At 55.3% G+C, this 23,151-nt stretch overlaps 1 protein-coding gene across 13 annotated transcripts in view; it reads left to right on the forward strand.

The window, feature by feature from the left end:
- Positions 1-23,151, forward strand: part of FGFR1 (fibroblast growth factor receptor 1) — a 64,011-nt gene that overhangs the window by 26,634 nt on the left and 14,226 nt on the right. For 3 of the 13 annotated variants that reach the window (XM_067721786.1, XM_067721777.1, XM_067721779.1), the window contains exons 3-18: positions 6,528-6,797; positions 8,146-8,235; positions 8,558-8,730; positions 10,357-10,480; positions 11,533-11,723; positions 13,599-13,743; positions 15,750-15,952; positions 16,906-17,051; positions 17,283-17,404; positions 17,831-17,941; positions 18,468-18,658; positions 19,317-19,439; positions 19,576-19,646; positions 19,914-20,051; positions 20,243-20,348; positions 20,463-21,497. In XM_067721786.1, the coding sequence (XP_067577887.1) occupies positions 6,528-6,797; positions 8,146-8,235; positions 8,558-8,730; positions 10,357-10,480; positions 11,533-11,723; positions 13,599-13,743; positions 15,750-15,952; positions 16,906-17,051; positions 17,283-17,404; positions 17,831-17,941; positions 18,468-18,658; positions 19,317-19,439; positions 19,576-19,646; positions 19,914-20,051; positions 20,243-20,348; positions 20,463-20,639 (2,381 nt within the window). In that variant the 3' untranslated portion in view covers positions 20,640-21,497. Of the gene's footprint in view, positions 1-6,527; positions 6,798-8,145; positions 8,236-8,557; positions 8,731-10,356; positions 10,481-11,532; positions 11,724-13,598; positions 13,744-15,749; positions 15,953-16,905; positions 17,052-17,282; positions 17,405-17,830; positions 17,942-18,467; positions 18,659-19,316; positions 19,440-19,575; positions 19,647-19,913; positions 20,052-20,242; positions 20,349-20,462; positions 21,498-23,151 lie in introns of those variants that run through there. The other 10 variants (XM_067721787.1, XM_067721782.1, XM_067721781.1 and 7 more) reach the window with 10 other exon arrangements.

A 23,151-nucleotide genomic window follows, 5' to 3' on the forward strand; every position in this document is an offset into this window, starting at 1 on the left:
CAATCTCCTCCTCCGCCACGTGCGCACAGTCACAGCTCCTCAACTTCGAGTAGCTCAGCAGGGCTGGGAAAGTACATTTGTAAGGAAGAAAACAGAGTTATAAAGCAGTAGTTGTGGGGCGGATGAAAAGGGAAGGATGAGGCCAAAGTAACCAACTGCAGAATCCCCTGTGAGAAGGTAGGAGACACGGGCGCTGTCAGACGAGACCCTGGGGCCGACCAGAAAGCGTTTCCGTTGTCTTCTGGACGTCAAGGATTGCAAAGACAGTGAAAATAAGGGCTGCCTTTCAAAGCGGTAGACCTGGGCTCCAGATGTGTGGGGATTGCGGAGAGCCAGGCCACCTGGGTGCGAATCCCTGCTCAGCCACTTAACTGACTAGGTGGGCCGCCTTGGACACATCCTGAACCTCCAGGTGCCTCAGGGTCCCCTCTGTAAAATGAGGATGATAGTACCCACTCCACAGGGTTGTGGAGCAGCTGTCAGCTTCTATACCCACAGGGTAGAGATAAGAGTGGTTATCGGGCTCCCCTGGTGGCACAGTGGTTGAGAGTCCGCCTGCAGATGCAGGGGACACGGGTTCGTGCCCCGGTCCGGGAAGATCCCACATGCTGCAGAGCAGCTGGGCCCGTGAGCCATGGCCACTGAGCCTGTGCGTCCGGAGCCTGTGCTCCGCAACGGGAGAGACCACAACAGTGAGAGGCCCGTGTGCCGCAAAAAAAAAAAAAAGAGTGGTTATCAACCTCATAGGGTTGCTGTGAGGATTCAGTGATAGTGTGTGTTAAAAGTGTTCACAGGATGTGGGATGTATATAGTAAGCATACTGCCCGCATTGGTGTTACTGTTTTCAGAGTTGTTTAAGGATCCCAAGATAATATATGGGGAGGCGCGTGGTCAGTCGCAAAGCGCTATGCAAGTATGTTGTTATTCCTTCCTGGGTTCGTGCAAAGTTGTGAGGCTCGGGGATGGATGACTTCCAGACCGAACTGGTTCTTACGGGACCAGGGCTGGTGAAATGGTATTTCAGTAATACATTTTCAGGTATTTTCGTCCTTGTGGCATGAAAGGCCTGCATTCACAGTCTCTGCAGAGAAATGTGTTCCCTGGGACTTCTTGAATGGTTCTGTTCTATCCCCCACCTTATAAGTTGAAATCACCTTGGGGGCTGTTTTCTACTATGTTTTCTTTTGTTCCAAGCAGGCCATGCGTCTGGCCTCATCTCCCATCCCCTTCATTCCGAGGCACAGCACTGCTCATAAGCACCTCATCCTTTTCTGCTCCCCCCAAAGTTTCGCTCCCTTTCCCTACCGTCATGTTCCCCTGTGCTATGAACATCGCCGTCTGCACTGACCACCAGTACTTGAGTTCTGAAACCTCAGAGCCTGTGCTGGATCACCTGTCCTGGGCTCTCTCACCTGTCCCGTTGCCTCGTGTTGTATGATCAAGTATCGCATAAATCTCATCACCCTGGTTAGCACAAGGTTAACCAGCCCTTCCGCTGCTTAGTTTAATCCTTTACATCTCTTTGCCCGGTAACAGGGGCTCACAGAGACACCTAGTGATAGCCATTCTGGAGAAAGCCTCTGTCTTCTTGGATTTTTTGGAAACTGGGGTTTCATCTTCTAATGACAACGTTTGTATGGATTTGAGCCTCCTTAAGGCCATTCCCTACCCTACATGGTGCCCATGGCTGGAGAAGACTCAGAGTTCAGAATCAAGAACTTGGATCTGATCTGATGAACCCAGGGCAGAACTGCCTGCTAGATGACAGTGGCAGATTTCTGCCATAAGCCAAATGCTACATCCTGTTGGCTCGTTGGGAATTACAAAGCCCTGGTATTTTGGAGGAAAGTAGGAAGGGAGAGGGACACAGTAGGGCCCCGTGAACGTTAATCACGTTCCTAGACTTGAGAGCACTGCCCCTCACCTCTAGCTGCTTCCTTGAGGATTACTAAAAAGTCTGGGTCCCCTGTCTGCTCCTAATTCCCCCTGGGGGATGGAGGGGCTCCATCAGAGAAGCAGGACGGGGTTGAATCCCTTTCCCTCCCACTAAAGGGGGTACCAGGTCCAGCCTGCACAGCCTTCCACAGTCCACCTGCCAGCTGCACCGTCCCAGGAGCTGCCCAGGACCACAGTGCTCCTGAACCCCAGATTCAGGCAGCTATGCAGGAGGCTTTGTCCTCTCCTTGTCTTCTGGAGAGATGGCCAAGTTGTTGACGGCCTTAATCCTCTAAGGGTGTGCAAGTTCAGCCCTAACCCTAAGCCTAACCATCTAGCTCCCGGTGGTGATGGTGGTGACTCTGATGCGGGCGTGGAAGCATGATGCACCGTTTTCCCACAGTGCACTCCAAGCATATTGTACCCAGAGCCTGGTCACCACGGAATCCAGATACCAAATGTCCTCCAGCCTCTGTTCCCCATCCCTCAGGAAGCGCGGGACACATAAAGCACGTGTGTGGGTTTGCCGTCTCCCTCAGCGTCCCCATTCCAGTTCATCACGTGCTCTAAGAGTTGGAATGTCTTTTCAAGTTGCTGAGCAATAAACTGCTTTCTCTTCTTCATCGTTCATGGCCAGCCCAGTAAAGCTGTCAGTTGGCTCCTTTCTTGACTGCTAACAACACGTAGAGCCCTGGTCCATGGGTCTCGGCCAGAGAAAGGCCAGCTCAGTAGAGATGGAGCCACAGATACAAGGGCCTTTCCAATGAGGGCGTAAATGGGGGACCCTGGAAAGACCAAAAGAGAATGGAGAGTAGTGACGTGATTGTCGCAGGCGGCCGGTGAGCAGTGATGTCCTGCATCAGCCGCCTTACAGAGGACTCTCCAAGGTCGGGGCTGCTACTCCAGGGGGTGACATAGAGGGGCAGGGCCCCGTAAAGCAGCAAGTGGTCCATTACCGTTCCATCACCTCCTAAACGAAAGCAGTGTTTACCTGCTTTGTCAGTGGAGACTTTGACACACATCCGAGAGCATTATTAGCCATGAAAAAAAATCACCCAAGAGCCGTCAGCTGGTTTTTGGTTCTTCCAAAAATTAGTCTGTGCCGGACGCGAGCTTCAGTTCAAGGCCTACTGAGTATTTTCTGAGTTTCTGACGTGGTTAGGCACTGTGGGAAAACTATGATAGGCAATTCTGCCCTGAGTTGCTGGCTGTTTCTTAGGCGAGACATGGACACTTTTGACAGTTAGGAAACAGTGCGCCCAAATTTCCATCAACCAATGAATGGATTCATAAAATGTGGTATATCCACTCAATGGAATATTATTTGGCTGTTAAAAGGAATGAAGTACTGAGACATGATACAACATGGAAGAACCATGAAAACATGCTCAAAGAAAGGAGGAGGACACAAAAGACTGTATATTGTGCAGATCCATTGATATGAACTATCGAGCGTAGGCACATCTATACAGACAAAGCAGATCAGTGGTTGCCTAGACTGGGGGAGGGGGAGAGGACAGGGAGTGACTCCTAATGGGTACAGGGTTTCTTTTGGGGGTGATGCAAATGTTCTAAAGTCAGATGGTGGTGATTGCTGCATAATTTGGTGAATATACTGAAAAGCATTGAATGATACACTCTAAATGGGTGAATTTATGTGAATAAGTAATTTATGGTAGTGAATTATTATCTCAATAAAGTTGTTTGAAAAAGCAACAGTGCAACACGGTACGGAACTGAGTGTGCATCGTTGTGGTTCAGACGGTTACTGTTGTACAGAAAATGAGGGTAGAGACACTCGTGCCAGCAGAAGGCTTCCTGGGTGTCTCGGATGGTACACTTTGAGTAGGTGGGTAGGAGGGCTCTAGAGAGATGCCCGACAGTCTTGAGCAGAAGTAAGTTTCATTGTGGGGCAGAAGTAAGGCAGTTCGTGCAGGAAACATTCAGACTTGGAGCAGAAAGTGCGGACGAGGTCGCATGTGGAGGTGGGAACAGACTGTGACGAGTGTCGAATGCCAAGCACGGGGTTAGAGTACATCCTCTACACAGCACAGGATACTGATCAGGAGAATGAATGGGACCAGCTCACCAGGGCCTGGAACATCAGGGGGAGCTTTACCTCCAGCAGCAGGGACAAGAAAGCTGGCTCTTGAGGCTTTAACGGACCACGTATGAGAGTTTTGTTCGCACGTCCTGGTTGGAATGAGCGGGAAGTTTAGGATCCAAGCTAGAATCAGCTAGAGCTTGGTCTCAGCAGGACCAGTCTCCCTTTGCTGCTTTCTCCTGGGGAAACGCCCGTGTGCCCCTTGCTACCTTTTTGTTTCTGGGACCTGTCAAAATAGGCTGTGATGCCAGAGGCTGAGAATTTGCGTTTACCGGAGTTTACTGTTTGACCAACGGCTGGTACAGATCACGAGCTGCAAAATATTTAATCAGTGAGGTCATTGCAGGGAAATAAGATTTGATCCACAGGAGCGTCTTCTGTTCTCCTGAAGGGTCAAGTCTGAACGGCTTTTCTTCTGCCTTCTTTTGGCAAAACCACAAACCATTAAAAATGGAAAGAATAACTTTTTTTCCAAGACCCACAAAAGCTTATATTTAATGAGCTGTGTGGTCTGCTCACCTTTGGTGGCGTTCCTCTTGACGTGACTCACAGAAATAAATGAGTGCGGGCCTCGTGGTTTTCAAACCCTTTGAAAGCAGCACTCCCTTTCTGATGACTCCATATTTGCCCAATATTTAAGACAGAGCCCTTGGGTCGAAGGGCGCCGGGGCCTGCAGCCTTGGCCTCTGAGCCTTATCCGAGGCCCCTCTGAGCAAAACTACTGTTAGTTCTTGGCTCCCAGGACACTCATTTCTTCATTGGTGAGGTTTCTAGAAGAAACCTGTTTGGGACTTCAGGAGTTTTTTTAAAATGAGGTGGTGAAGGAGAAGAGGGAGTTTGGAAGGGAAGGTGATGAAGAGACAGTGCATCATTGTTACGTCATTCCGCGTGCATGTATTGCCAGCTGTCATGTGCCAGGGCCCTACTGGGTGCTGGGATTTGAAGGTAAATGTGACACGTCCCCACACGCACAACCCAGTCGGGAAAGGGGACTTTCCTTCAGTGTGACAAGTGAGAAGGGAGAGCACCTGACCCAGAGTGGAGTCAGAAAGGGCTTTGAGGGACTTCCTTGGTGGTCCAGTGGTTAAGACTCTGAGCTTCCAATGCAGGGGGTGCGGGTTCAGTCCCTGGTCGGGGAACTAAGATCCCACGTGGCAGCGTGGCCAAAACAAACAAACAAACAAAAAAGAGAGGAAGGGTTTGAGGCAGTTTCCAGCCAGGCTGAGAACCGGAGGGTGTGTGGACAAGCCAGGCAGAGATGCAAGTCCCGGCAGGGCAGTAGGGCCAGGTGCCTTTCAGAGCCTCGCTCATCAGGGCCTGCAGGGCAGGGGGCCCCCGGCGAGCCTCTGGTGATGAACCCATGGTGAGAAAGAAGGAAGGTTCCAAAAGGCAGCAGAAACTAGTCAGGTGGTAGACGGGAACTGCAGCAGGTGTGTTCTTCTGGTGGGCGATGGACAGTGGACAGAAGATGCCGTGAGCAGGCTTGCATGTCCCAAGAGGAACTAGGAGGTGCGTTTCCCCCTTGTTAGTGCAGAAGGGTCCGCCTCGGATGGTGGCCTCTTTCTGTGTCCGGCCTCAGGCCTTCTTGTTAGCGTGAGTGCAGTGCTGCTGGTGGAGAGGGGTGGGTGTGCGGATCCCCAGACTCTGGGGAAGGAGAGGTGAGGGGAAGTAGATGTGTGTGCCCGTGTGTCGGAGGGGGGCAGGGGAGAGGAAGGTGGGGGGCTGGAGAGGGGGAGCCCTGCAGTGGGACGAGGAGAAAGGAGCTTTGTGTGCAATGGCTTTTGCTGCCAGAGCAAGTGTGGGTTTTGTGGCAGCTGCCGGCCTCCGTTCCTAATATAGTCAAAAGGTCCGAATCCTCTGGCCCAACACCTGTTAGCTAGAGGCTCCCCTGAGCTGACCTTCCCTTGAGCTGTCTCTCCCACATATGCACCCTGTGCATCAGACCCATTGCGGGGCTCAGACCCCCCAGTGCTAAATCACTTGAACCCAGACACCTCCCATGACAAACTGCCCCCCACGTGGATGGGGGCTGCTGGGTTTGTGGCAGGGGGGCTTGTTCAACGGTTCCGAGGGAAAGGGGTAAGGCTGCCCCAGCCAGAAGCAAACGGGGTGTTCCTCCGGGAAGCGGCCACTCTTGGCAAAGAGCTGAGTGTGTGGGGAGGGGACACTCTGGACGCACAGGGGTCCTGGGAAGGGCCGGCTGCCCCCCTAGGATGGAGAGAAATGAACCCTGAACCGCTTAATGCTGCTGCAGCTGCTTCCTAACTTTGCCTCTTTCTTCCTTTGCCCTCTGGAGGAGTGGGGTGGAGAGGAAGCGATGGGGGTGCCCAGGTAGCCAGCCGTCTCCCGACTGACCCATCTTCCCATTCCCCCCTCCCCAGCTCCGTAGCCCCTGGGATGCTGCAACTCAGTGCGGCTGGCATAATGCCCTTTGTCTTTCCCCCCTCCCCCCCACCCCGCTTCCTCTTCCCGGCCCCTGTGGCGGCAGCAGCCCAGCCCTGGGGAGCCCCCGTGGAAGTGGAGTCCCTCCTGGTCCACCCCGGTGACCTGCTGCAGCTCCGCTGTCGGCTGCGGGACGATGTTCAGAGCATCAACTGGCTGCGGGACGGGGTGCAGCTGGTGGAAAGCAACCGCACCCGCATCACGGGGGAGGAGGTGGAGGTGCGGGATTCCGTGCCCGCCGACTCCGGCCTCTACGCCTGCGTGACCAGCAGCCCCTCGGGCAGCGATACCACCTACTTCTCCGTCAACGTCTCAGGTTGGTAGCAAAGCCCGCCCTCCCCCTCCCTCAGACCCCCTGCCCTCCAACCCTGTCTGCTGGTTTCGGGGGGGAGGCAGGCCCTCTGCCCGGCTGTGATCTGCCCCCACTCTGCTGCAGAAGCTGCTGCCCACTAACATCGCTCCCTGCCCGCCGCGTGGCTTAGCTCTCAGGGGTGACCCATGGTGCCGGCCTCAGGCCAGAGAGCAGGGGCTTCCGGGACCTACCTCGGAGGTGATTGCGGACACATCGGGGGCAGTGAGACACTGTGATTTCTCCACCACAGCTTGCCCAGTCCTCTGGGTGCTACGAGGGCCGAGGCAACTTCCACCCTCTCACTCCCTGGCCATTTGGACTTGGTACTGGGCTTAGTAATTAGCACCCCCGAATACGTGGTGAGGTCCCCGGGTGATGGGGGATGACCCAGGTGCGCCGCCGTATCCACGGCTTCCAGAGCTGTTAGGGCAGCCAGGGAACCCTAGGGCTCTGTGACTTTCGGGATCTGCCACTTGTAGGATGCGACTTGTACAAAACCTTAGGATTAAATAAGGTGGAGCTGGAATTGTCTTTATGCCGTTTGTGCGTCCCCGGGTGCGGGCCTGGCATCTCCTCCCCCGGGTGTCATCTAGAACCTGCCCCTAACTGAGGGACTTGCCTCCTTTTTTTCCCTCCAGACCCCCAAAAGCACTAGAAAGGACTGGAAAAAGATCTGGCATGAACCCTGATTGGTGACCACATGCTAAAAGGGGTGGATACTTGTTGGGGACAGGTGTTGGCAGCTGCGGACTGTGTTGTGGGCTCCCTGTCTGCTCTGGTTAAGAAGGGCAGCTCCCAGACCTCAGCAGATGCGTGCTAGGAAAAATCCAACTCTACGTCGTTCAGCCCGTGGCTTCGGAAATGGCTTCTGGCCGCAGTGCCTAGATCTGGGTTTCCAAAGGAGGACACAGGTTCCCTGGCTGCTAGTTCTGAGACCCTGCGCATCCAGGCGATGCTGAGTTGAGTGAGCCTCTGAATGCAGGGTGGAGTTAAATTGAAGAGAGCCCACCTGCCCGCCGTGGAGCTGCCCAGTGTGAAGGCTTCTTCTGGGCAGAGGAGGGCAGGGCGTCGGGGTCGGTGGAGGAGGGCAACACGCACAGAGCGTGCAGTTCTTAAATAAACCGTGTCTCTCCCTCCGAGGGACAGGCACTAAGGGAGGAGTGGGGCCGGGGGACAGTATGGGGAGGGGTAGCTGCGGTCATCTATAACTGGACTGGCCTTTGTGTTCCTTGGGTGGTTGTTGATTGGATGGGAATCTCGCCAGCCCCTGTTCCCTTGGAGGGACGTCAGTACCCCTTTCTCCTTCCCGTAGATGCTCTCCCCTCCTCGGAGGACGATGATGACGATGATGACTCCTCTTCAGAGGAGAAAGAGACAGATAACACCAAACCAAACCGTATGCGTGAGACACTGTTTCCTACCTTACTGCCCTTTGGGCCTGGGTGTTGGGTTTGAACGGGAAGAGGGGCGCTCGGGTGATTGTCTGGAGAAGGGGAGGAGGGGGCATGTGGGGTCACAGTGCTTGGCCCTGGGATCCCTCGGGGGTCCGGAGCAGTGCAGGCGTCATCCACAGGTGGTGGGCGGGTGGGCGGGAGGGCGGAGGCCCTCGCTCCTGAGCCTGACCAGGCCCTGCCCGTGTCTCTCTCTTTCCCTCTCTCTCTCTCTCTCTCTCTCTCTCTCTCTCTCTCTCTCTCTCTCTCTCTATCTCGGCTCTCCCCGGGCAGCCGTGGCTCCCTACTGGACGTCGCCAGAAAAGATGGAAAAGAAACTGCACGCGGTGCCAGCTGCCAAGACAGTGAAGTTCAAATGCCCTTCCAGTGGGACCCCGAACCCCACGCTGCGCTGGCTGAAAAATGGCAAAGAATTCAAGCCTGACCACAGGATCGGAGGCTACAAGGTACCTGTGTTGATATGAAAGTTAGAATCAGGGGAACAGGAGCCGCTGCTTAGAAAATCCCTCTTTATATGCTTTAATTGTGTTAAATAACGCTTTCTATCTATAAAATTAAAAATCTTTCAAATACAAAAAAGTGTATATAAACTTAAAACTCTTCAGTCTTTTTTTCTGTGTATACCTACGGTTTTTACTTGGACGATCACGTCTGTATAATTTCTTGTCAGTTGTTAACATTATAACATGAATCTTTTGTCATGTGTTTGAAAGATAATTTTTCATGGCTTTATAATATCCCGGTATTAAAATGTTCCATAATTTAATGAACTATTTTGCAATGCTAGTTACTTTCCAGTTTTTCACTGCTGTAAATAATGTTGCGGTGAATATCTTTGTGCTTAAGTCTATGTCAGCATTTTAAAATATTCTTCTTTAGGACAGATTGAGGGAAGTTACTAGATCAAAGTGTAAGCAGTTTTTAAGCCCTTGATGCATGCTACCCAATTACTTGTTTTTCCTGATAATTAGGTAATTTTATCCATTCATTCATGTATTCATTTATTACATGAACATTTCTTGAACACATGTCTTTCCAGAAAATGTACTAGGCAACAGAGTTCAAAGTACAATGGGAAGACATAAAATTTTACTGTGATATTTGCTCTAATGGAGGATGATGTAATCAGTTGGGGTGCGATTTTATTTTTTATTTTATTGTGGTAACAGTTACTTTCTCAAAGAGAAGATGAATTTTCCCTCCCATAGCAGAGTATGAGAATGACAAGCTCACTCTACCTTTGCCAACAAATTTGATAGATGAGAGTATCGCATTGTTCTCTGTGGGCTCTTTTGCTTAGTAACGAACTTAGAATTTTCATGTGTTCATAAGCAATTTCCATTTCCTGTTGTGGGAATTGTTTATTCGTGTCCTTTGCCCGTTTACAATTCCAGGAAGAACATCTTCATCTAATCCCTGCTTTAAAGTCTCTGATCATTCTTATCGTTCCTGTTTCTCTTCCATTTCACTTAGCTGCTCTTTTCTCATTATTCTTGTATAAGAAAAGCAAAGGAGATCAGAAAAAATATGGAAACTGTTTAAATTAATTCACCCAACACTTGCTGTAGGCAAGGCTCTGTGCTCTGAGTCTCATGAGGCAGTATCCTGCCCATACAGAATTCTGTCTAATAGGATGGCAGATATCCATGGGCACTGCACCTGCAAGGTACAGAGGGACGGAGAGAACACGTTTGGCCGGAGATGGGGCTGGAGGAGATGGACTTCGAAACGAGACGTCAAGGGCGGGCAGGGCTGGACTCGTAGCGGGGAGCTGTTCCTGGCACAAGAACAGGGTGGACAGGGGTGCAGGGTTGGGGAAGTTCCCAGTATATTTGGGAGGGTGCAAAAGGCACATTTGTACAGATCACGATGGCCTTGGCCTTTGTGGGGAGACTTTCTGGGTCCTCACACCTGTCTGCCTGATGCCTTCTTGCAGAGTATAAATGGGCTGGGGTCACTGTGCAGCTGGGCTGCGTCCTCCGTGCTCTGATTGGAGGGTAAGCGCCTCGGGGCACCAGCACCGCCTCTTCCTCCAGACCCGCAGTAGAACCCTTTGGCGTGTTTCCGCTCAGGTCCGTTATGCCACCTGGAGCATCATAATGGACTCCGTGGTGCCTTCTGATAAGGGCAACTACACCTGCGTCGTGGAGAACGAGTATGGCAGCATCAACCACACCTACCAGCTTGATGTCGTGGGTAAGAAGGGACAGGAGCAGGGGCTTAGAGGAAAGAGCAGGGACGCTGAGAAAACAGCCTGGAGCCAGGTTTACTTAGGGTTGGAGTCCGGATGGTGTGGCATTTATTAGCTCTGTCACCTGCCTCTCTCCTTACCTGTAAGTAGAGGTGGGAGGATGAGCCAGACCACAGATTCATTGTAAAGTGACAGGTGCTGTTGGTAGTCCCTCCTGCAGGAGGTGACTGGAGTAGTGGTGGTAAACTTAGCTTAATAGTAGCTGTCACTGCCTGGATGCCAGCGGTCTGCTGGGTGCAGTAACTACACCACGGGCAATTCTCCTGGCATCCCTGCAAGAGAGGCACTGTTGGGCTTCCCTGGTGGCGCAGCAGTTGAGAGTCCGCCTGCCGATGCAGGGGACACGGGTTCGTGCCCCGGTCCGGGAAGATCCCACATGCCGCGGAGCGGCTGGGCCCGTGAGCCATGGCCACTGAGCCTGTGCGTCCGGAGCCTGTGCTCTGCATACAGGCCACAACAGTGAGAGGCCCGCATACCGCAAAAAAAAAAAAAAAAGAGGTGCTGTTGTTCCCACTGTACGGAAGAGCAGACTGAGAGGCTCAGAGAGGACAGGCCCCAGGTGAATGCAGACTCCAGGCAGTGCATGAGACACTAGGAAGAATGTCACGCCTCTGGGTGCTGTGACTGCAGCCTCTTCCTTCTAGAGGTTCTGAGTCTCATTCTCTAGCAACCTTAAGGTAAAGAGTTTCCCAGCCAGCATTCTGCTTCGGCTTTGAGGCTATGGTCTTGTAAAAAGAAGCTTCCGGTCCAGGAGGTCTGGGGTTGGGTCTGAGGTTCGATGTTTCTCACAAGCCGGTGATGCTGCCGCTGCTGCCCTTGGACCACACTTTGAACAGCAAGCGTCTAAGTGACTGTGATTTTAGCTAAGGACGGGTAGGCTGGGCCGAGGTCCGGGAGTGCTTCTCTTTGGTGGCCTTTGGGGTGCCCTCTGTCAGCATCTCAGCCAGGAGCAGCCGTGGCAGAGCCTGACGAGCCTCTCCCCTCCCTCCCTCCACAGAGCGGTCCCCTCACCGGCCCATCCTGCAGGCAGGGTTGCCAGCCAACAAGACAGTGGCCCTGGGCAGCAATGTGGAGTTCATGTGTAAGGTGTACAGCGACCCGCAGCCCCATATCCAGTGGCTAAAGCACATCGAGGTGAATGGGAGTAAGATTGGTCCGGACAACCTGCCTTATGTCCAGATCTTGAAGGTAATCCCTGGCCCCAGTCTCCGTGGGCTGGGCTCTGAGAAAGAGGCCTGTATCTCCCGGGGCCCAGGTTGCTGGGGTCAGGCTCAGGGCCCACGATGCGGCCCCATCCCTTCTCTTTGGATACAGGCTCCATCTTAAATGGGGACCCAGCCACATTCCGCAGGACCAGTGGCAGGTCACGGGTGGAGGCGTGAGGGGCACAGAGGGCTGGGGGTGGGCATTGCTGGTTTCTAAAGAGCATCAACAGTGACTGTGCCCGAGCTTTGGGGTCAGCTACTCCAGGAAGGCATTGGCATTCCTGCTTTTCCATTGCCCATGACCACAGCCTTTCTAGGCAGCATCACCCAGTCTCTGCCCTGGTTCCCAAGTCACGTTCTTTCTGGCACGTGGGCTGAATGACAGGCACGGCTTAGGTAGGGTTGGAAGAGCAAAGGCCACAGGTCAGTCCTCAGCGGTTTCAGGAGTAATTGGCATTTTCTTCCTTTTTCCTCCCACCCCCAGACTTTGATTGTCCCTGAATGCTCCATTAATCCAGGGAAGCTAATTGCCTAATTCTCCAGTGGATCTTGCAACAGGAAGTCACCAGAAGCTGGGAAAGTGGTTTCCCTCCTGGTCCCAGCATTAGACCTCATCCTCCCGGGCTTGGCCATCCCAGAGATTTACCGGCCACCCTGCTCTTCACCTCGGGTGCTGAAACTGCCATGTAGGAAGCGGGGCCGTGGGCTTGGCCTTGGCCTTGGCCGCCCTCTCCATTCACAGTCCCTGCCCTCGTCCTGGAGGAGGGGGCTTAACACCAACAGAACGTTTGCTTGGGGGCAGTGATTTTTTTCTTTAGTTTATTTTTCGGTCAACTGCTCTGGACTTTCAAAGTCCGCTTGTGTTGTCCTGACAAGGGGAAGATGGCGAGTCTCACTCCAGCCTCCCTTTGCCTTAGCTCCTGGGCCTGCGTGGGAGCAAAGTACAGCCACATCTCAGTGTTGGCCCAACTGATGGCGTGTCGTTGGTCTGTTCCAGCATTCGGGGATAAATAGCTCGGATGCGGAGGTGCTGACCCTGTTCAATGTGACAGAGGCCCAGAGCGGGGAGTATGTGTGTAAGGTTTCCAATTATATTGGTGAAGCTCACCAGTCTGCGTGGCTCACAGTCACCAGACCTGTGGCAAAAGGTAACGGGGAGCTGGAGGGGCCCCTGTGCTGGGAGTTCGATTGAGGCCCCGAGCTGCTGGGGCAGGTGGGGAGGCCAGCGCCCCACTCCCCCTGTTACCCTGCTGTGTTTCTAGTGCCCGGAGCCATGGAAAAATACCCGGCCTTGGGAGGCTGGTTTGGTTTGGTTCTGTGTTGGTGTCGCCCCCTCTGTGCCTTGTGTGTGTTCCTTGGCTGTGTGTGGGGTGCGTCCCGGCTGGTCATGCAGACGGAGGGTCTGAGTGATGGAGACAAGAGTGGACCAGCGTCCGCGGGCGTGTGTGCGTGTGTGGCTGCCGCCCTCTCCACCCCTCCTGTGTGTGCCCTCTGGAAACCAAACAGCCCCCCACGCTCCGGGCCCCATTTCTCCATGCGCTCGCCGCCGCATGCCGGGCCGGGCCGGGGCTGCCAGCGTCTGGTGATGGGTGTAACCAGCCATTCGTGTCGTCTCAGGTCTGCCGAGTTCCTCCTCAGGGTCCCACTCTCTTCTTCTAACAGGTCTCGCGCTGCCTGGTGGTTTTTGTTTGTTCCTTGTTGCAAAGGAGACGCTGGGGAGCATTTCTTCCTCTGGTTTTTTTTGTTTTTGTTTTTGTTTTTGTTTCCTTTTCCTCTTCCTCCCTCCCTCCCTCCCTCTGCGCCTCTGAGAGGTCTCAGGTCCCGGGCTTGTCCATGTTGCTTCCGTTGTCTCTTCTAGACGGCCGGAGTTAATACCACCGACAAAGAGATGGAAGTGCTGCACTTAAGGAATGTCTCCTTTGAGGACGCGGGGGAGTATACATGCTTGGCGGGTAACTCTATCGGACTCTCCCATCACTCTGCATGGTTGACCGTTCTGGAAGGTATACACTGTACTTCTCCTCTCGATGTCCTGCCCTCGCCATGGGCACGGGGGGAGCATGCATCGCGGGGCTGGGGGAGACACAGAGCTGGGCTCCGAGGGCCAGCAGGTGGCCCCAGCAACCTGTCCGGCTCTGCAGGTCGAAGCCTCTCGGTTCACACAGGTGCTTTCCTCGTGATGCGGGAACGCAGAGGTGTCCCACCTGTGTGCCTGCCTCTGGCTCTCCCCTGGGCCAGTGCGATGCATGCCTGGGATCTGGATTTAACCTGCAGCTGGGCTCTCCTCCAGGGCAGGCTCCTTCCCTCCTTGGGTCCGGCGGCCTTCCTTAGCTTGTCTGATCCTTGACCGCCAGCACCCCCCGAAAGTCTCAGAAGGGCCCGCTCCCCCTGTAACTGAACGTAGGCACCCTGGAACGAGGGGCTTGCTCTTGGCAAGGATCGTGCTCTCCTAACTCCCATGCTGCCACCTCACAGTGAGCGAGGTTCCACCCAGACCCAGACAGTGGACTGGAGCTGCATCGAGCGAGTCCTTTCCCAGGCAGCACAGGGGGCCTGATGGTGCCCATTTATCCTCCTTGGCTCCGACGTTGCCTCTCTCCAGAGGGGAGCTGTGTGCACTGGTCCAGGAAGGCAGGAGCCTGCAGCCTGCTCGGGGTGGTGGGCTGGTGCCTCTGCAGGGCCTGCACGTGGGCTGTGCGCTGTGCTGCTCTGGTTCCTGCAGACTCTGTCCTCTTGTCTCCTCTCTCCCTCTCTCCTCCTCTGATAACACCCCCGCTGGAGGGAGAGAAGCGTTCTGTTTTTCTCCTCGTCGCTGTCTTTGTCCCGTGTGTGCTCCCAGTTGGTTGTCTGTGTTTCTCGACGCTGGGGAAAGAGAAAAACAGAACCGCTTCTCCTTGTTATCAGCACCGCCGTCCCCTCGTCGGGCCTCGGGAGGTTCCCTTTGGGCTCCTTTGGGGTCATGCCTGGGGCCTCCCAGGGGAGGTCCTCGGGGTGCTGGCCCCTGTGGCTGGCGGGGGTCTTTAAAAGGGGAGGAGTGGGTGGAGAGCTGTGGGGGGAGAGGGACCCTCCCCTCATGGGGAATGTGTGTTCTGTGAAGTGGTGCTGGTTGGAACCCTCCCAGCCTCCGCGTGGGAGGGAAAGGGGGCTTAAACTGCACGGGCTTCTGTGGGGATGGGAAGGGCGAGATTCTAAACGGAGAAGAGAATAAAACAACCCCCCTCCATGTCCTTCTTCAGCTTCAGGAGTTAGACCTGTGAGCAGAAGTCTTAAGGGAAGTTTACGTTTTCCATCTTTAGCAGTCCAGACGTATTTGGAAATGAAGTTAGTTTTGCCTGTGGTTTGACGGGGTGTGGATATTTCCACGTCTGACCTGACACAGGTGACGTTAGGTGAAGCTGAGAGACGAAGTCAGGATACACACTGGTTTTCTTCTTCCCTTCCCTCCCCTTCATTGTCCCCATGCTGTGAGCGCCACCAGATGCCAGGCGCTGTGGCCTACACACATGGATGAGGTGCCGTCTGAGCCCTCAGGGTACTTGTGGGCTGTCAGTGATGAAAGATCGATGGACGGTTCAGCTGTCCCCCGTGATAGGGGGACACAGTGCTCAGGCGCTGCAGAGAAGGGCCGAGTTCTCATGGGGACACTCTGCAAGGCATCTAGCACAAGTGAGTTCTCAGCCGTCTCTGGCAGGGCACCAGGTACCCTTCCAGCCCAGCCGTCCCGCTGAGCAAGGAGGGCTCCTGAGTTCATGAGGATGGACTTCGGGTAGCAAGATACAGTCCATCCCTCTTGGGATACGAGTCAGGATCAGGAAGCCTCAGCGATCACAGAACGTCTGATGTGTGCTCAGTGCCAGAGCCCCAATCCTAGCTGGGACCTGGCTTGGTTCTTCTCTGCCCTGAAGATTCCCGGAGGAAAGGAGATGGGTGTTGAGTTTCTTACGGAGCTGGGACCCTAGTGGACGGGCCCCGCCCCGAGCCCGCTAACACCCTGTTCGCACTGACCCAGCCCTGGAAGAGAGACCGGCGGTGATGACCTCGCCCCTGTACCTGGAGATCATCATCTATTGCACGGGGGCCTTCCTCATCTCCTGCATGGTGGGGTCCGTCATCATCTATAAGATGAAGAGTGGCACCAAGAAGAGTGACTTCCACAGCCAGATGGCCGTGCACAAGCTGGCCAAGAGCATCCCTCTGCGCAGACAGGTAACAGAAAGTAGATGGGGGGTTTGCACACTCTGCCGTATGCTGTGCGCCATCCCTGTGCCTCGGGGCCTTCCCCGGGACCCTCTAATGCCCTGTCCTCGCCACGGTGCCCAGCCAACTGCTTCGGGCTTTGGCTTCTGGGCCAGGGCAGGGGAATGTCCTGTCCCAAGGGCTCCAAGTCAGGCTCCAAGCTGTTCTGGTCCATGAGCCCATCTTACCCCAGCCACGATGACCTGCTCACCCGGCATGTGGACTGGAAGACGGTTCTAGCTGGGCTGAGTGCACAGCTGGTACTGCGAGTTTGAACTGCCCCAGGGCCCATTAGAGGTGCCAAGGTGGGGAGTCCCCTGGCGGTCCAGTGGTTGGGACTCCACGCTTTCACTGCCAAGCGCTCGGGTTCGATCCCGGGTCGGGCAGCTAAGATCCCACAAGCCACGAGGCGCGGCCAAAAAAATTAAAAAGTGAGGAGAATAGAGGTGCAAAGGTACAGAGTGGGGGAGAGGACCTGAGTTGGGTCCCAAGATGCCCTCCCTCTCCTGTGCACCCCTCATCCCAGAAATGGAACGGAGGGTGAAGGTGTGTGAAAGGAGGCCACCTTCGCTAAGAGCTGGGCTAATTCTGGAAGGAGCTCTGGGAGTCAGGAATCCCTAATCCGGGGCAGGGTTTTCACAAAGAATGGGGACAAGAATAGAGTTGCTACTGCAATGGTAAGATACACAATGTCAGTCTGGAACGCTCATGTGAAAGGTGAGTAAATCAAAGCCCAGAAAGGCTAGTGGGGAAAATAAGTCAGTTTTAGAACCTAGGTCTTCCAACCCCCGGTGGCCTTTCTGCCACTCTGTGCTGGGGAAGGAGCATCAGATGACAGGTACATACCTCTGCCGTTGGCAAAAAGCCCTAACTGGGGATGAGAGGAATCCCCGTCCCCGCTGGAAGGGTGACCCCACGCTTCCCCGTAGGTGTCGGCCGACTCCAGCGCATCCATGAACTCTGGGGTCCTGCTGGTCCGGCCCTCGCGTCTCTCCTCCAGCGGGACCCCCATGCTGGCTGGGGTCTCTGAATACGAGCTTCCCGAAGACCCTCGCTGGGAGCTGCCTCGGGACAGGTAACCCTCTCCCCTTTCTGGGGAACCCCCGCTCGTTATTCTGACGCTGGCAGTGGTGTGTGCTCCGACCTTCCAGGGAGCGACGGTGCACCAGGTGCATCAGAGACGATGATTTCTACCTTCTGCTCTCGGTTGAGGGGGCTACGTGGAGGCGGGGAGGAATGGGGTGTCCTGTCAGGTTTGAACTTCACCGCCCCCGGCTTATACCACCACCCTTTGTTTCCCCGAAAGACTGGTTTTAGGCAAACCCCTGGGAGAGGGCTGCTTTGGGCAGGTGGTGTTGGCGGAGGCCATTGGGCTGGACAAGGACAAACCCAACCGGGTGACCAAAGTGGCTGTGAAGATGCTGAAGTGTAAGTGATGCTCGTGTCCCTGCAGAAACAATCCCTTCCCTTTCCAAGCAGGCCATTGCACACCCGCTACATGGCCTGCTTAGGGATGTCCGGGAGTGGGGGGCACTCTGCACCCCAAGATCACTATGCTCTCACTTTGTTCCTTGGCATCCACCTGGGTCGTCATCAGGTGTTTATTCTAGATCCCGTTGCCAACTGATTTTCCTGACGTAGCCTCTGCCCTACTCATTACCACTTATGGCGACACCGGCTCTCGTAAGAGGGATGGGAGGATAAATCTGGATGTGAAAAAGGGAGGAGAGAAGCAAGTCCCAGAGAAAAGGGACCCCTGGGTGCTCACTTCATCCCCTCCCTGAGTTTTTCTCCTGTCGGCCTCCCTTCCAATGCAAACTAGTCTCAATTCCCTTCTCTGACTTGTCCATAAAGCGGATGCAACCGAGAAAGACCTGTCAGACCTGATCTCCGAAATGGAGATGATGAAGATGATCGGGAAACACAAGAACATCATCAACCTGCTGGGGGCCTGCACGCAGGACGGTAGGCGCTGAGCCCGCAGGCTTCCCACCCGTGTCGGGAAGGGGCTCAGGCGGGAACCCCGGGCTTCCTGCTGCCTGTCTGTCGGGGAACAGATAACTAGCTGGGGTGTCAGCGACCCGGCATCTCTCAGCCACGCTTCGGGAAGTGGGTTGGGAGGAGAGTTTGGTTTAGCAGTAGTTGGAATGTGTTTCTCAGGGTCTGGGCTGGTGCCCATTGGGGTTCATACAGGTACCAGCATTCACACACACTGTGTGGACAGGAACAGCTGAGTTACTGTGGTCTAGGTTAGGGCTCTTGCCCCCAGCTTTGCTTGGGAACTTCCTGGACTGTGCAGGGGAGAATGATTTTGCTGGGTTTCTTTGGGGAGTTGGAATGAATTTGCGGGGTTCCCTAAAAGGGGAGGTTAGGCTTGGGGAACAGGCTCGCAGTTCCCCCAGTGCCATTGGGGGCAGAGTTCCTGGGGTGAAACTAGGCCCGTGTGCCTGCGTGGCGGCCCTGACGGCCTCTCGGTCCTCGTGTCCCCAAGGCCCCCTGTATGTCATCGTGGAGTATGCCTCCAAGGGCAACCTCCGAGAGTACCTGCAGGCCCGGAGGCCGCCGGGGCTGGAATACTGCTACAACCCCAGCCGTCATCCCGAGGAGCAGCTGTCCTCCAAGGACCTGGTATCCTGCGCCTATCAGGTGGCCCGAGGCATGGAGTATCTCGCCTCCAAGAAGGTGTGGTTCCTGAAGGCTCCCCTGGCTGGGGTGGGGGATGTGCGGGCCGCTCTTAGGGGACGTCAGAGTCAGGCGAGCCAGTGCAGCCTTGTGGCCCTGGGGTCAGGGTGGATTAGGTTCCAGTCCCTGCACTGGCACTCTCTGTGCAGCCCCAGGCAGCCGCCTCCTTACTTCTCCTCAAACGTGAAGTCAGAATACTACTGCCTGCGTTGTAGAACGGCTACGGGGAAAATGAGGTCCCGTGCCAGACTTAAGGACAGCTTTTGGTGCTCAGTAAATGCTGCTTTGTTTGAACCCAGCCTGGTGTGGATGTGCTTCGCCCAGGGAGACGGGGCGTGAGAGCGCGTACACACTGGACAGAAGCGAAAGGTTCCGCTTGCTGGGTGCAAATCCGAAGCTAAGAGCTGGGAGGGGCAGGAAAAGGGGTCGATATGGAGGGTTTGCTGGAGTGATCGAGGGGCCCAGAGCTGGGGGTGTTTGGACGGCTGGCTCTGACGTGCGGGCGAGGGCCATCGTAGCGGGCAGCTGGACCGTTCGGGGAGGTCGAGTGGTGAGGTGGCGAAGGCCTGCGAGGGGAGCGGGCCCACAGACGGCTGCAGACCCTCCCCTGCGCCCCGCCCTCCTCACTGCCATCCGTCTTCCCTTCCTGGCTCCGCAGTGCATACACCGAGACCTGGCCGCCAGGAACGTGCTGGTGACGGAGGACAACGTGATGAAGATCGCAGACTTTGGCCTAGCTCGTGACATCCACCACATCGACTACTATAAAAAGACGACCAACGTAAGTGCTGGCGCCGCCCTCGGTGCCCGTCCTCTGCCCGGGGCTCCGCTCCACTGTGGTGGGGTGAGCCACGTCCAGCCCTGCATGTGCCCCCGCCTGCCCCGGGCCACCACCAGTGTCCCCGTGCTGCTTGCAGGGCCGACTGCCTGTCAAGTGGATGGCACCCGAGGCCTTGTTTGACCGGATCTACACCCACCAGAGCGACGTGTGAGTCTGAAATAAGCAGTTGCCAGGGATGCCGGGAGAGAGTTTCCTGGGCGGTAGAGTCTGGCATTCCATCCCTGAGAGAAAAAAACATTGTATGTGCCCCTTCACTCTGTTCCCGGAGGTCATGGTCCCCTGGAGTCCCCTGGGGGTAGGGACTTGTGTTGGGGGCCGGGGCCGGCTTCAGGGTGCGTGCCTGCCGTGCTGGGGAGGGAGAGCAGCAAGGACTGCAGGGTGGCCTAGCTCTGTGCCCGGAACGCTCCTCCACAGGTGGTCTTTTGGGGTGCTTCTGTGGGAAATTTTCACTCTGGGCGGCTCCCCGTACCCTGGCGTCCCTGTGGAGGAGCTTTTCAAGCTGCTGAAGGAGGGTCATCGTATGGACAAGCCCAGTAACTGCACCAATGAGCTGTAAGCCGGAGAAGATGCCTGGGGTCCAGGCCTGGGCCCTGGGGGAGAGATGGGCTGGGCAGGCAGAGGGAAGAAGGGGTGCTTAGTCGGACACCGCAGCCCTCCCCGGTCACTCCTCCCGTGGTCCCTCCGCCCCGAGCCTTGTTGTCAGCTCTGGTCCTCCCTCCCCCGCCCTCACCGGCCTGCCTCAGGTACATGATGATGCGAGACTGCTGGCACGCGGTACCCTCTCAAAGACCTACCTTCAAGCAGCTGGTGGAAGACCTGGACCGCATAGTGGCCTTGACCTCCAACCAGGTGAGGCTGCCCTGCCCAGGCCTTCAGGCCCCGCCGGCCGGGTTCTCTCTGAATTCCTCCTGCCGCTGCCGGGGGGAGAGTGCGGGTCCAGCGTCCTTCTGTCCCCTCCCACAGGAGTACCTGGACCTATCAATGCCCCTGGACCAGTACTCCCCCAGCTTCCCCGACACCCGCAGCTCTACCTGCTCCTCTGGGGAGGATTCCGTCTTCTCTCACGAGCCCTTGCCCGAGGAGCCCTGTCTGCCCCGACACCCGGCCCAGCTGGCCAATGGCGGACTCAAACGGCGCTGACTAGCACCCCGCACCCCTCCCCGGACTCCATCCTCAGCTACGGCCCCAGCCCCGCTCCCGCTGGACTCGCCGCCTCCTTTCTGCCCTTCCTGCTGGCAGGAGCCAGCTGTCGCCCCCGAGCTCCCCTCTCCTCTTCCTCTCAGCCTGCCGCTGACACAGACGAGCAGGGAGGCGGGGACTTGTTGATGGCCACTTGGTTCCGTCCCAGATGTTGGACCGGGACCCCTCCCAGCCGCCTGGCACTGCCTGGAGGGTCAGGCAGTGGGGGCACGGGCAGCACACGAGGGAGAGCCGACCGAGGTTTTCTGTGTTGGTTTTGTCTGCTCCGTGCAGCCTGTGTTCCCGTGGCGGGTGCCCGGTCCTCGGGCTACAGCAGGAGTGGGGGGGGGGGGTCAGCACTCGGGCCTCCGTGGAAGGCGACCTCTGCTCCAGATGGATGGTGCCAGTGGCTTATTAATTCCGATACTAATTTGCTTTGCTGACCAAATACCTGGTACCGGAGGACGGGGACACAAAGGCTGGGAGCAGTGTCGTGGCCCTGGGGCCCAGCCCCAGAGCAGGGGCTTTGTACATAGCTATGAAGAAAACACAAAGTGTATAAATCTGAGTATATATTTACATGTCTTTTTAAAAGGGTCGTTACCAGAGATTTACCCATTGGGTAAGATGCTCCTGGTGGCTGGGAGGCATCAGTTGCTATATGTTAAAAACAAAGAAAAAAGAAAAAAAAAAAAGGAAAATGTTTTTAAAAAGGTCATATATTTTTTGCTACTTTTGCTGTTTTATTTTTTTAAATTATGTTCTAAACCTATTTTCAGTTTAGGTCCCTCAATAAAAATTGCTGCTGCTTCATTTTTATACGGGCTGTGTGACACGGGAGAGAATGTCAGCTGCAGAGGAGCAAGGTTGACGGGCTCTGGGGCTGTCTGTCCAGAGGGCACTGCGTGCTCTCTGTGGTCCCCACTCCCAACCAGCTCTTGCCCTCAGGTCCTGCACTGAGGCCTCCGGACAAGCCTCCTAGCTCTGCGATGCTTTGGGAAAGACAGGGAAAGAAGACGGCTGCGAGATGGGCAGGGAGCAGAGAAGCTGGGCCTGGGGCCAGGCCCTGCGGCCCTCTCCACCACGGACCATTTCCTCGGGGGAGAGGGTGAGGCCAGGTGGGGTCTGAGGGTCAGACAGGGAGCTGGGGGCCGACCTCAGAAGAGCCAGCGAGTAGGCTAAGCGCGATTCGACGAGGGCCTGCAGGCGCTCAGGCCCAGATGCGCGGCTGCCCCTCTGTGTGTGGGTGTGGCTTTGCCGTGCTTCTGTGTGAAGGAGGACTTGTCCCCTAAGACGAGCTTTACCTTCAGGCCCCCTTGCTTCATGTTTCTTGCCTCCCAGGCTATTCTGTGTCCATGATTCCCCCTCCCCCCTGCCCATCCACGATTCCTGAATTCGTGTGATCAGACTGCGTGTGTTGGGGCTATCACACATCTTGGCTTCCTATGGTTCTTCCTATACAAACTCCACCCCGGCCCTCAGGAAAGGGAGAACATGGTCTGAATGTGTGTGCTTGGCTGCTGGGAAATTTTCTTCTTCCACCACCTGCTGGTTAGTACTGCCCTCACCAAGTAGGTCCTGGCTCCTTGGAACTCGGCTTCTACCCCCAAGTCTTGCCCTTTGCTGGATTCCTCCTGAGTGCAAAAGGAAGTCCAGCACGCTTTCATTCCTGTCGGGAGAATGGGCTTTTTGCTCCTGAGTTTTCCTTTCTGAGCTATTTCTCGGCAGCCGCAGGGCTCGCACCGTTGTAAAGTTCTCTCTTCTCCTGGGTCTCCTCTGTGAATGAATATGCAACTGTCAACATATCGTGATTTGTGTTTATGTTTAAAGAAGGCATACGTTGGCAGAGCCAGGAAATGAATTTTAGCACTTAAAACCATTTGCCTGACACCTTCTAGTGGGGCCTTTCCTTGTAAACCCGTGATGATTTCTGCCCACGGCTGTGTGGACGGATGGGCGATCTTTTACAAAGGGCTTTCTGTACCTTCGGGAGAGGTGCTGGGAGATAGAAGGCACTGTTATTGTAACAGTGATGTCCTCGCTGTTGCTACTGAAATCCCCCGTGAATTTCCCGAGAGACTGAGCTGACTGGCAAATAAAAGATAGTGAAATTGACCTGAGAGAAAATGAAATGGCCATTTTACTTAGTTGACCAGATTGGGTCTCCCGAGGAAAGGAATCCAGCTTATCTAATGAAGATGTCGTGCTGTCAAGGCACTGAGTGTCTGGTTTCCTGAGGGTTAAAAGATTAGGGCCTGGGATCACCACAGCATCGATCGATACTGCCCTCCCGCCCTTTCTAATTGCCACAGGCTGGGGAGCATCCTTCCCCGGGCACCGCTAATGTACCGTATTGATCTCAGGTAAGTAAGATCAAACCTCAGCTGGAAAGAATCTGTCTCAATGACAACAGAGTCGCTGTGTTGATCAGCCGCCAGTGGGGGGAGCCAGCAAGCCAGAATCAAAGATTAAG

This window comes from Pseudorca crassidens, chromosome 21, assembly GCF_039906515.1.
Source record: "Pseudorca crassidens isolate mPseCra1 chromosome 21, mPseCra1.hap1, whole genome shotgun sequence".
In the NCBI taxonomy this organism is placed as follows: Eukaryota; Metazoa; Chordata; class Mammalia; order Artiodactyla; family Delphinidae; genus Pseudorca; species Pseudorca crassidens.